Source organism: Pseudopipra pipra, chromosome 1 (assembly GCF_036250125.1).
Source record: "Pseudopipra pipra isolate bDixPip1 chromosome 1, bDixPip1.hap1, whole genome shotgun sequence".
NCBI lineage: Eukaryota > Metazoa > Chordata > Aves > Passeriformes > Pipridae > Pseudopipra > Pseudopipra pipra.
The window spans coordinates 61470464-61483824 of NC_087549.1; the positions used below are offsets into that span (position 1 = coordinate 61470464).

General features: G+C 40.9%; 1 protein-coding gene across 1 annotated transcript; it reads right to left on the bottom strand.

The window, feature by feature from the left end:
* Positions 1 to 1308: 1308 nt before the first annotated feature.
* On the bottom strand, positions 1309 to 5330 carry LOC135415982 (interferon alpha-inducible protein 27-like protein 2B). The gene is made up of 3 exons (XM_064658574.1): positions 5074 to 5330; positions 2084 to 2230; positions 1309 to 1487 (listed from the first exon to the last, which is right to left on the bottom strand). Exons 1-3 carry the CDS (start codon positions 5219 to 5221, stop codon positions 1459 to 1461), a joined length of 324 nt encoding a protein of 107 aa, XP_064514644.1. The 5' UTR covers positions 5222 to 5330; the 3' UTR covers positions 1309 to 1458.
* Positions 5331 to 13361: the final 8031 nt, after the last annotated feature.

The following is a 13361-nucleotide window of genomic DNA, read 5'->3' on the forward strand; positions in this document are numbered from 1 at the left end:
TGGTCACACCAAGGCCTCTTTGAAATGAAATTTTTCTATGATTTCATGACTTCAGCTCCTGCTTACATTTAAGCATTTGCCCAAGATAGCTCCCTGCTTGGACAGCAGCTCCATCACATGAAATGAAGCCCTTATTTTTCACTTCCCTTTTAATGCTTTGCACAGCACAGCAAGCGAAGGTACATTCTTTCCCTCTTCATCAGTCTGTCCTACCTGTTAGCATTCCTCCCCTCATCAAAAAATTCAATTTAAATTTGCTACAACTGGAGGCAAGCACTGACTCTGCATGTCCATTCAGGAAGATGCCTAGGCAGCAGGGAAAAGACCGTATCCGAGAGCATAAGGTGCATGGGTACAAACATATTTCCCAGCTGTGGAGAGATGCAGCTGAGATGGGAGTGCTCAAGGAGGGTGACAGAAGTCGCTGGAGAAAATCACTGACTGCAGCATCACAAATCAAGTCAAGCCTCTCAACTTCTGGCCTGAAGGTGTGAGATTCTTTTCCTCCATCTTGGGATGGGGCAAAGGAAGGAGAAACTGCACTTTGTGGTTTTGTTAGAAATACAGAGGGAGGTTATAGGGCAGGGAGGATGAGGATCCAGAAAGACAGAAGGAATATGGAAGTGTGGGGTAGTATGTATATGGGAATTTGTGTAGGTAACAGAAAATGTTATTTGTATTTGGGGAAACATCATTGTACGAGTACATATGAAAGAAAAGAGTCAGGCGTGGGGAACAGGAAAAAGCCCCAACAGTGACAGAGAAAAGGAGGTCTCTTCCCTGTCTGTTCTCAGGTATTGGAAGTTTATAGGAGTAGTTTCAGTCTGACTGGGATGAAGATGAGACCTCTCAGCAAGCAAACAAACACTTGAAATTGTTGTGAAAGGGACCTTAGAAACACTAGTGGGATACAAATATGAACCGCATCTCTGAGTTATGAAATTTCTTGGGACCTGTTCTCATTTGCTTATGTGTATTTTTTATTAAGTAGAATTTAATTTGATAGCTTGTTAGAAGTAGATCTAAATGGAACTGCTGGATGTCCCTTACAAGTGTTTCTATGCTTCTCTTACACAACAGATTGACTTTTGCACTGTGATGACTTTTTGTAAAATAAACAAAGCAAGCTACTTGTATTGGGAGACTCTAGTGTTGCTAAACCCAAGATTTTCCTAAGACAGCCTTGCAGTCCAAAGTGCCTTAGCTTCCATTGGCTTGTCTTTGTATGTGCCTGTGCTTCAGAGGATGCTTAATCAAGGAAGGAACTGCCCCTCACGTCTGTCCCCACTAATTTAATGCAAGAATCCATCACTTTAACAGAAACTTTATTTGTGCACATGGAAGAGGCTTTGCCTTTTATGTCACGAGGAGAGAAAAGAAGAGGAGAAGTTGTCAAAGCTGTTGGTAAAGAATGAACTGCTTGGGGAGATTATTTCTGGACTGATGTTTTTCTTCAATTCAGCGTCTTCCTCCTTTTCCACCCATCGCTGAGGACAAATACAGAGAAGCATGTGAGAACAATTTAAAGCAACGTTGCAGTACAGGGAAACATTCAGACTATATAAGCATTGGTTAAAAATGTTCCCTGTTCAGAAATCAAGGGTCTGTGTTATGCTTAGAAAGACGCTTTTTTGAAATTAAGAACTTCAATCCTGTCTCCAATTCTCTTTGTAGCCCCATATGTTCCTGCTACCACAATTGGCTTCTTTACTGATGCGTTCACATACAGACTAGGCTCCCTCATACCTTGGTTTGTTTGATCTAGGTATGCACTGCATTAACCTGGCAGGGTGATGAGGAGAATTTTGGGCTTTTTTTCTGTCACTGGGTGTTTCAGATTTCTGTCTCTGCTGTCCACTCATACCTTTGCAACTTTGTGGCATAGTTATTTCCATTAATTCCCCAGTTTCATCTTCCCACCAACTTTAAAGCAACAAACAGGAGAAATGTTGCTTCAGCTGCAAAGCAGCCACTTCTCTTATTTACATCCCTTCATCTAGTAAATGTACACTTCAGCTGAAGTACTACTGACTTCTCAGAAGTCATTTGTTAATTCATCTTTCTCAGGAAGACTCTCACTTACAGATGGACAGGACAGTGGAAGTTGTACCGCCTCTGGGAATTCCACCTCCATGAGATCTGGCCTCCTGGGACATCTTGTTGGAGGCCAGGGATCCACTGGAGATCCCGTTGCTGGTAAAACCTGATGAATGGGTTGTACCTCTGGCACCTAAAATAGTTACAAAGGAGATGCTACTGACAAAAAAAGGAAGGAACCGTACAGGATAATTATAAAGTACTATATTTTAGAAAAATTTAAGGCTACCAAACATAGCAAAAGACAAGGTGAGTGCTCGTTACTTGACTTGTTCTGTCAGTATACTGCATTTTAGCTGCCACCTTGGCAAAGGACATTCTCAGTGCTTCTGTGGATGCTCCCAGAACACAAAGAAAATCCAAAACTCTTGCATAGATTGTTTCTGATAAACCTGGATCTCCAAAACAGTTTTAGAACAGTTTGTCTCTGCTGAAACTGCACTTTTCTGAGGAGCTGCCTGAGGACTGTGGAACAAACTCCTACAGAAACTAAGGGTTGTTGCAGACCTTACCACTTACTTTTGCAGGTGACAGACATGTTCCTTTCACTTCACTTTCACTAGCATAAACCTGTAATAGATACCTGTAAAATTCAAACACCACAAGCTGTAGTAGCCAGTGGCCAATTTATACGTATATTTTTCATCTCAGTATAAATAAGCCCCAAGTAAAATATTCCATTGCAAACTCTTCTTCTCCTGGGAAAGGCGTAAAGTATTAGTGATGACAAATGTTAGTGATAATGCTTAAAGCATTCCTGGAGGATGCTCAAATATTTTGGTGATGAGCTTGTTATAACATCTTCTGTAAAGTGATACTGAACAATACTCATGCCCTGCTGAAGAATCAGCCGCTCCTTCGAGCATGTTTGTTCTGGGGGGAGGAAGGGTTATAGTCTAAATGAAAAGGTTAAGAAGATGAGTTTGGAGAGATTTCAGTGAGCACCTGCGGAAATGAAATCAGGCCCTTTTAGCTCTCAATCAGGCAAAGAATGTGTGGCAAGCTCTCCTGCTGCAGGGAGCCAAAGCTCACACCTGTCTTGGCAATGTTACAGAGCTAGCATTTTCCACATGGATAAAAGCTCTTTTGGAGTATCTCCTGTTGGCATAGCTAAGGTTTCCTCGAGTCATGCAGATTTTTCTTCACCAAAATGGTGCTTTTCATAAAAGTCTACGGTTAATACAGACTTTGCAAGAAAAAAACTAGGCATGGTTAAATGTTTACTCTGCTTTTCTCTCTTATCAAGTCTTCAGTCTTTTAGTTTACAAACAACAACTTCACATACTCTATAAGGCATGACCACTGAAGTGTTTGCTACTGGTTATGAGTGTGCTGAGAACTGGTGTACCACCCTTATCTGTAACAGAAGGCAAGCTTGTGCAGCTGACTCTAGCATATGACTAGAGTAACTGGACTAGGGTGAGTAACTGTCATCTCCCCATACCAGGATTTCTGCTGCTAAGGAAGCGTGGTGCCTGAGAGCAGCTCTCCTGCTGTAGCAGGTTTCTGTGGCTGGGTTTTGGTAGTGGGGGGGCTACAGGGGTGGCTTCTGTAGGAAGCTGCTAGAAGCTTCCCCTGTTCCATGGAGCCAATGTCAGCTGACTCCAGGACAGACTTCCTGCTGCTGGCCAAGGCAGAGTCAATTAGGAGTAATAGTAACGCCTCTGTGATAACATATTTAAGAAAAAGAAGATTGTTGCGCAGAAGAAATTCCAGCCAGGGAGCCAGCCCCCTGCCCGGTGGGAGTCATGTGCAGTATGTCTCTAAATGATCCTTATATCACTGATTCCCTCACTGTCTAGGGGGCCTCATGCTATGAATAATATTGGTAGCAGTGTAAATCATATCTTAAAGAAAAAACAAAAACAAACAAAAAACCCCAACTTATTCCCCTCAATCAAGTGTATCACCTTTTTTACCATTAAAAGATGCCCCAAATCTGGACCCTGACCAGCTCATCTGGCCAACCACCAATTTTATGGCAGGAGGAGTCATGTTTAACTCCATCCTTCAGGAGATTTCTACCTGCTTATTATGGAAAGTACCAATGGTTGACCAATATGGCAGAAAATCACATTTATAATCAGCCTGCTAGTTGGCATACTTCTGACACATGGGACATGTGGGTCCAAGACTCCTAAGACAGAAAGAATTTTGAAGCCTTTATCCAAGATCAGAGAGTTAATTACTGTGCTGCTGGGTAAAGCAGAATTGTATGGGGCATTCTTCTCTGTTGAGTCCTGCCTGTTTTGAGGATGCCTGATGAATCAGCTCACAAAGGCAGGTCTAGCAGGGAGAACACCTTCTGCATGAATCCCGCTGGATATGGGGTTAAACAAGTGCCAAGCTGCTAAGAGTCATTTGGTCAGGGATTGCTCTGTACCAGCAACAACAGCAAATACCTGCAGAGTTAGCTCATGTGAAAGGCAGCTATGACTTATTTTAGTACTTAGATACGTGCTGTCAAGGATGCATATACACTCCCTTCATGAATTCAACTCTTGGACTGCAGCTAATTTCCCTCTGCTATAGCATTTGCATAAGGTTTTACGAGTTTTCCCTGTATGGATGTGTGGGATTAAAGAGCAAGGAAAATCTGATAATTTATATGAAATATAGGTACACAGATCATGTTCTTGCATAAGTGTGTCGTTGCTTATTGCTACCATGACTCTCCACATTATTGATGATTCCTGGTAGAATGAAGAGAGAACACAAACTTCAAATAAACACTGTCCAAAACCTCATGAATACCACATGTGTATGCGTTCATTCATGCATATGTGCATATACAGAAAACACCCTTAATAACATCGCACTCATAACACACAGTTAAACATAGGAATCTTATATCTCCAGTGCAATGCAGGAATGTAGGAGAGAAGAGATTATCTGGCAAGTTTATTTTCAAGGAGAAAAAAATTGTTTGATCCTACGCACTGAACCACAAAACCACACACTCTGAATTTCTCATACCCATTTCCTGGAGAGTAGAGGTGGGGCCTCCAGAATGCACACCTCCCCCAGATGCTTTCGCTTCATGGGACATCATTGATGAAGCAAGCGATCCTCGTAAGATCCCAGAAGGAGTGAAACCAGCGTTGCAGACATTCTTGTCAGACATTTTTGCTGTCTGGTGGTGAAAGTCCAGTGAAGCACTGCAAAGCTCAGTGCTCACTGCAAAGCCAGTCTTTTTATACACTGTCTAGCTAACAGTGAAGAAATGAAACTGCTGCAGTGATCAGGAAGAATAGAAACTGAAACTCAGCCGAGAAACGAAACTGAAACTCAGCCAGGAAACAAAACTGAACTTTATGAATAGACCTTTTTATTGCTGTTGCCAGGTTGAAATTTAGGCAAACCAACTAATTTCCTCTGAGGAAGTGATACTAAAGGAAACTAGTAGTGCATGAATCATTGTTGAGCAACTGATGTGGCTGAAAACTTTGTTTCTTCACCCTTTTGCATTGCACCCTATTGCACAGAATTGCACATGTTTTAAGAATTCATACAACTCTGAGTAAAGTCAAGAGACAAAAAGGCAGCAAAGTGGCAGCATGCAGAAACTGCAGCTTGAGTTGGTTATGGCACCCAGAGTTCAGCTGCGGTACAGCTACCCCTAAAAACTACTGGTTTACAGAGAGCTGGAAACCAGAACCCAGCTAACAATGGGTGATTGGAATTAATTGCTATGTGGAAGGAACTGTGAGGGGACCTTGCGTCATGTGAGCAGATTGACACAGATGTTTTGTTCTTCCCCATACAAATCCTGTTAAAGCAGAGCCTCCATCTTTAATGAACAGGCCTTTGCAAATGGCACACACTCCTTTATCGCAGCTTTTTTTAGCCAGTAGTTTGAATAAGACTCATTAAAAATCCATAGACCTCCTCCTTTAGGTAAAGAGGAATATCTGATTAAGTCGCACTACCACAGGAATGGTTCTCTAAGTGGAAATATACAGAATAAAACTATAGTGTTTCATGGTAGTATAGTATCTATATCTTGTACGTGGTGGGTTGTAGAACAAAGTATACAAAGTCCTTTCCTCTCTTCTTCCCTGTGCTATTTATTTGAGCAATAGGATATCTGACCCACATACCCCTGAGCAGCAGTGCTCTTTTAACGCTTTTCTTTCATTCAATTTTTCTTTAATTCATGAATGTTAGTTTCCTTCAATTTTAATGGGTTTTTTGTTTGTTTGTTTTCTAATCTGCTTGCATGAGGTCTTCCATAATTATGATGCATCTCTAACCCAATAATTTCTCAAGTCCCTCATTTATAATTTTTAATTACTTAATGCTATAAAATAGCTGAAGTTGAGGCTTAAATGCAGGTAAAATTCTGTGTAAGAATAGGACAATGAGTGCTATAGGCCTTCTTCAAAGTCATAATAAAATCAAAAATGCCACATATTGGTACAGATCCTTCCTTTAAAACTGGTAAAATATTTTGGTGCCTTGTTGATATGATTTATTTAATTTTCAAAAAAGCCCATTAGGAAATGATAGTAAAGTCTGGCAAATCCATGGGAAATGAAAGCTTCACAAGCTGCAGATGACATTTAACTCAGTCCAAAACCACAATTCATAATGGATACATACAAAGTTGTTTAACTAAAAATAATTAAAACTTGCAAGTTTTATTGCAAGCAAAGCGTCTCAAGGCAATTCAGATTGTTGGAGACATCAGTAAATAAGCAGGGAAATAAGAAATTACTAGTAGTCTCATGAAAACAAGATGAAGAAACTCAGTGTAATAAGGAGAGGGAAGGTACTGGTCAGGAAGGAGGTGGCTCTTAAATCTGCCATGTGGTTCCAGTGAGTTGGATGAGGCACGTGTGAGTAGGCACAGATGATACAGTGCTAAGTGCTAAGCTGAGTTCTGCTTACCTCCATGCTCTTACTGTAGTGGCACAGCAGATATAAGTTATGAAGAAATTCTGACCTGGAAGGTGTTTGGTTTTTTACTTGTTTTCAGCTTATTATGAAGACTTAGGACAATCTCTTGTACGAAAATGAATGAAAACAGTGTCAATCTCTTGTACCTGTGTCAGGGTTGAGTCTGCCACTAGGTCCTAACAGCTGTGGTCAGCCTCCCCTGCGACTTCAGTCCCTGCCTGAACAATACTGTCAGTGCACTTGTCTGCAGCTCCATCACAGCCATACTTCATTGATCCAGGCTGAGCTACAGCCTGCCTTCATGGCTTGACCTTGGACGTGCCTGGTTAGCAAGGATAGACTTGCCCAGCAGTCACTACTGACCATGGCTACTATCACCAGACCTGAACACGATTTTTTGATTCATGTTTCTGGCTTGACCTTGGACCTGTCTCTACAAACTTATCTGATGATTTGGACTCTTAGTTCAACCCGCTTATTGTCTCTGAATTGGCTGGGCTCACCTCCCTTGGTGGGACAGTATCTTGCTGTGCCCTGTCAACATGTGTCATGAACATCACAGCCTCCAATTTAAAAAGACTCACTGTCACTGCTGAAGTGGGACAGGGAATAAGAACACTGTCCTTGAGCCTGAAGCTTCCAGGAGTCCTCTCTCTCTACCAATTCAGAAAGACGTGCTTCTCCTTTCACCTGCCAGTTTTATGTGAAATATTTGTCTAAATGATCCCCTATATTTTTTTCTTTTTCTTTTTTTTTTTTTTTTTCGTTATTATACTGGCATTTTTAATTAGAAAGGGCAACTTCCAAGATGTTAGGCAAGCACAGTTGACATTCACCTGTATTCGTAAGGAGACTGGTACAGAAGCAGTAAGGCTTGTGGACTGTTTGCCAAAAATCCAAGCAGTGGTAATTTAAGAGCCAAACTGATGCAACTTCTAGTTAAAGTATGGAAGGAAAGAGTAAACAACTAATGTGTTTCACCAAGCCTGACATTATAACAGTAAATTAAACATGGGAGAGTATCCAGGTAAGCTAGCTTCCCCATTCCAGAAGGTAAAAATCTGAGGAGAGTAGATTGGTGCTGTGAGCTGACCTGAAAAGCATTCAGTGGCACTTCTAAGCCTGAGAGAACAGTTAAAGCTATGAATACCAAGAGTAGGACTGTCTTTATTTTCAATATCACTACAATTTCAGTAGCCTTAGGTGCTGAGGCACTTAAATAGGTAGCTAATACAGTTCGATGTTTAACTCTCTGAGTTTCGGGTTCAAATGAAATCCTTAGGTACAAAAAATCTAGACTGTGTGCTCTTTGAAATGATTTGGAAAAACAGGGACTTGATTGGAAATGCTCTAAAAATTTGAGCTATGGGGAACCTTCAATTAAAAAAAAAAAGTGTTCTAAGTTGCAAACACTTAGCAAACCAATGCAACCAAGTGTGCAGTCAACTCTTCTATATTTTGCTTGGAATGACCTTAGTTACTTGCATGTGTGGATATAAACTGCTGTGTCTCTTCAGTATGTTCTCCTTGCAGTTCCCACTAGCGTGCTATTAAGAGATATTTACCTTATAGTGAAGCCCAGCTGATCACAGACATTAATCTCTGCTTTTGGTAGCCACCTTTTTCATTCCAATAATATGTCCATTGAAGTCACTTTTTCATAAACATTTTCCCATAAACCTCTGTTTCAAAAGAGATTATTCAAACAGCTTTTAAACAATTACTCTTTTGAAGGGTCTAATTGAAGGAAATAAACCTGTAGAGAATCTGACTGAACCAAAGATCTTCAGCATCCAAGATTATCTATCTGTCACCCTCTGACCTATTTCGTTTACACTATTTTTTAATTTTTGTAGCAATTATAGTGTATATGGATAATACCTATTAGCATATTTATGGTCATTGCTTCATATTTATTGTCTGCACAACTCATTAATCTTCATCTAGTGTGTGAGGCTGACAGCTCAATCTATTTTGCAATCTCTGGGCAGCAGCCATATCCAAAAAGCTTTTGTTTCTCTGTAAATAAACTGTGTTCAGGACCAGAGGACAATGGTACATCATGCAGTGATTGACACAAGCCATGGCTGCTAATCAAAAGTAGATTTTATTACCAGCTGAGTCAAGTGCATTATGGGGCCATTGTTCTAGTGCTGTCAGGGCAAGAGCATACGTAGTCAGTCACCTTCTCAAGATGGGTTGATTGTTCTCCAAGATTAGACAGAGTTGCCTTATTATCCATCCCAGACAACAAGGCATCTCACCCAAACAGACGCCTTTACAGAAACTGCCTGTACATTGAATTCATTTGAATTGCTAATGCATAATCTGTCCAGCACAGATGTGCAATGAATATTTGGATGTTGTTTTGCATGTCAGTTGAGAAGACTGAATGATGAGGTGATGATCGTTCAGTGATGGGTACTGGACATTTGCCAACAATTGAGTTTGAGCACTTTCCCTGACAGTAATCAGATCAGCTTCCAAAACGTCTTTTCTTCAATTCACTGACAATTTATGTTAGAAGATAATGCAACTCTCTCACAGTTAACACAGTTGGCAGCAATTTGCATTTTTTTCATATAATTAAATTTTCCATTTCACCCAAGAAGAAATGCATACAAGCCGCCTATAACTGATATACATATTCCAAGACACTTCCAAAGTAACTCCACTTGAATAAGAGGCCACCTAGATAAGCCAAAAATGGTAAAACTCCCTATAATGGAGTTAGGTGGCAAAAATCTTACCAGACGTCCACTGTGCACATCCAGATTCTAGTCTGTACTCCTCAGCAATGTCCCCAGCTGGATCCCACCCCACACTGGCACCTCTACTTTTGACCTTAATATTATATCGGTGAGCAGAGTCAGTCTGGATGTTGTAGCTTATGCTAGGACTCTACTCCATACTCCAAACATACCAAAAGAGACCCTGTTCAAAATAGACTCTGCGGAAGAGGGAACAGTCCTGCCTTGAATGCTTAGGCTCAGAGGATTCACCCAGATCAGGACTCAGCCCTTCAAGAGTGGTACCATAGGAACCAGGAGTAGAAGTACCACTCAACGGAGTAATGTTCCCATTTGTTCTTTGTCTTCATGGAAGTCTTCATTATTACATTGGGCTTCCCACTGATTCTTTGATTTCCTATCCTGAGCTGCCACATGCCTCTGACAGACTGAAATGGAAGCCTGGGCATTATTCTCAAGGCTGTTAGTTTCTGCTGTAGAGACAGTGGTACTTGAAAAATGTCACAGAATAGCCTATGTTTGTGCTCTTAGTGAAGTGATTTTTTTGTTCCAAAGACATTTAACACGAACCTGCACTGAAGGATCTTTTCCTTAAGTTTAAAAGTCTTATTTATCAAAACATGGAAAGTTATTTCAGCTGACAAATAAGTGTCAATAGCAGGGTCTTTGATTTTTGGAGCCTGAAAATAGAGGTAAAGACAAATTGTTCCCTTATATATTATTCTGTAAAATGAAATGCATACATAAGTGACAAAACTGTGTCATCTGCTGAGTTAGAGTTCCATTTGATCTTGAGGTTACAGTCTTCCTATGTACAGTTATGTTAACAAAACCTCAGAATACAGGAATACAGACTATTCTAGACTGTGGGAAACAAGAGAGTCTCAATCAGTTCACACAGTTTTCAAGATGTATAGATGTGAGGGAAAATTTTAAGTCTTTCTAGGCAGCATGTTCATGAAGACAATAGATGAAGTATATAAGCCACTAATAGGTTATACCTCTCCCTTTAAAGGAATATAAAATGATTTCTTTTTCTGGAAGAAGTGTGGTGAAAACAAAAATAAGAGGTAAAGAATTAGAATTAATGGCCAAAGTGCTATTGTTAACAATACCGAGTTCCCAGTGCTATTCAAATGTAATCACAATTGCTGCCTTAATAAAGCCATTTCAAAACACAAAATCTACAAACATTAAGTATGTATATATAAGTATGGGAACCTTTTCTAGTTCAGGGATACCACATGGATAAACACAGTATGTGCTCCAGGGTAAGTGCTGAGCAGTTCAGAATGGCTCATATCCCTCAGGGCAGCTGCTCCATCAGCCAGGGAACCTGATCCCCCAGGCGCTCCCAAGGGCAGGCCTGGTAGGTTCAGTTCTACACAGGAGCAGCTGGCAGGAAAGGAGGCTGTGATGCCTACAATCTATAGTCTGAGACAGAAGACATGAGTTCAGTGATGGTGTCAGCTATGTGAGTTGTCAGCTGTCTTCCTCATCTCCCATGCTGCAGCTTCTGCATCCCAGGATTGCACTCTAACCATGTGAGTCTGGTCGGCATTGCAGGGTCCAAGTTCTGTTTTCAGAAATGAAAGTGGAAATTGTGTCAAAAGATGAAAGCTGAGCACAGAGAACTTAAAATATATGGACTTCTCCTTGCCTGTATTTTCCTATTGCCAGGCCACATATATTATGCTACTCAGGCATTATGTTAATAAGCATAGTATAAGCATTTAATATAGACAAAGAGGTTTCAAATGCTAATTCAAGTGAGTACCTATGAAAGCATAAGTGCTGGAAATACTTTTATGGGTGCTTTGAAAAACAATTATTGACAAAGTGGCCAATCTATTACATGGGCAATGGGGCCTGAAGAGCAGATGGCCTGATTTACTTCTCAGTTCTGCAAGATGCATGGATAGGTTCCAGGCATGCTTAAAAGGACTGAGAGGTTTCCTTAGAAGAGCAGTAAGATTGGCTGCTTCTTTTAGACTCTTCTAGGCCTTAACAGCCTGTTTCAATGTTTTTTGGAAAATTTTTGCATCTGAAGGATGTTTGGATTTGGCATTAATCCAAATCTTTCCTGGTTTGAGAATGCAGGCTACACGTTTACGTGACTTACACCTTTATGCTGAAGAGTGAATGCCATCTGATTGGAGCTGGTGAGTTTACTTACTGTCATTGCTACAAATAAATGTAATGCAGAATCTGAGTATTGTAAAGGATGAAGCAGCCTGAGTAAGGGTGAAGCACAGTGAGAAAAGCACGCAGTGAAAGCCCTCTATGTAAAGATCATAGAGCTCATCATCCATAACTAAGCACGTGAAAGGTGAGAAAGCAATCATCACTATTCAGCATGGATTTGCCAAGGGCATGTTGTCTGTGGCCAATCTGACTGCTCTTTGTATCAAAATGCCTGATATCCCAAGTGCTGCGGAAGCTTTTGTAACAGAAAGAAAATAAAATTTTGGAAAAAAGAAAAAAAAAAAGGTGTTGGTAAAGAAGTTTGCAATTGTAAACAAAAGAAAAAGCTTCCTCATCTCTACAGTATTTAAGGAAACATGTCTGCCCATGGATAAATGCCTTGAAGCAAGAGTGGCTGCAGCAATTAGGTAGCTTTCCTCATTACAAAGACGTCTGTAAGCTTCTGAACATCACCCATTTATGACAACATAAGGCAAGCCTTACGGAAAGGTTCATCAAGCAGATCTAAATCCTTGTGGCTAGTTCTTAAATGGGAAAGAAAGTGCTTCCCTATTTATAATGCTAAAGCTGCTGGGCAAGACACAGTGGAAGACTTAAATTAAATGTCAAATCACGAGGCACTAACAATAACTAATGAAGAGATTTCTGTTGCTTGTGGTGGCTGCAGATAAAACACTGGATAAACTATTTACTGAAGGTTGGTTGAGCTGTCCTGGATGGATCATTCTGTCCTAGACAGATCATCCGTGTGTTTTGTTACTTGGATGAGTGAGCAGACTGGTCTGAGCCTGTGCTGCCCACATCTCAGGGCTTTTATGGTCCCAGGCCCTGTCTGTACTGTAAAGTAGCTGGGGGTGTGCCAAAATTTCAAGAGCAAACCCCTCTCACCTCTTCTCCTTAAGCAATATAGGCCCATCTACTGCACTCGTCTTCTCTTTGTGCCTGCATCATGTGATGATGAGAGGGGCTACCGGGAAGTCATCCTGTGGTGTGGTTCATCTCTATGCATCAGCACTGGGTAGACACTATTCTGGAAAAAAGTAGGCTGTAGGTCCTGTTTAGTTGCAAGAGATCACAGTATCCACCAGTGTATGCTTAGTATGTGACTGTGAGGGGAAAGAAGCTGGAAATTTCCCCATTGGCATATGGACACCATGACCTAGTGATACCTAAATTTATCTGTTTCTTATCAGTATCTTCCCTTTGTGCCCAAGTCCACACTTGTTGGTTTGTCCTATTAAGACAGTGGCATGAGAACATTGACGTTGCTTCTTGGGCTCAAGAATCTGCACAGAAAACCCAGTCCTGATGACAGAGCATTGAGTAACTCTTTATTCCCCACAGCAGAGTGATATTTAGGAAGGTGTCTCCATGGGGAAAGACATGAAAAATTCAGTTTAAATAGCAGCT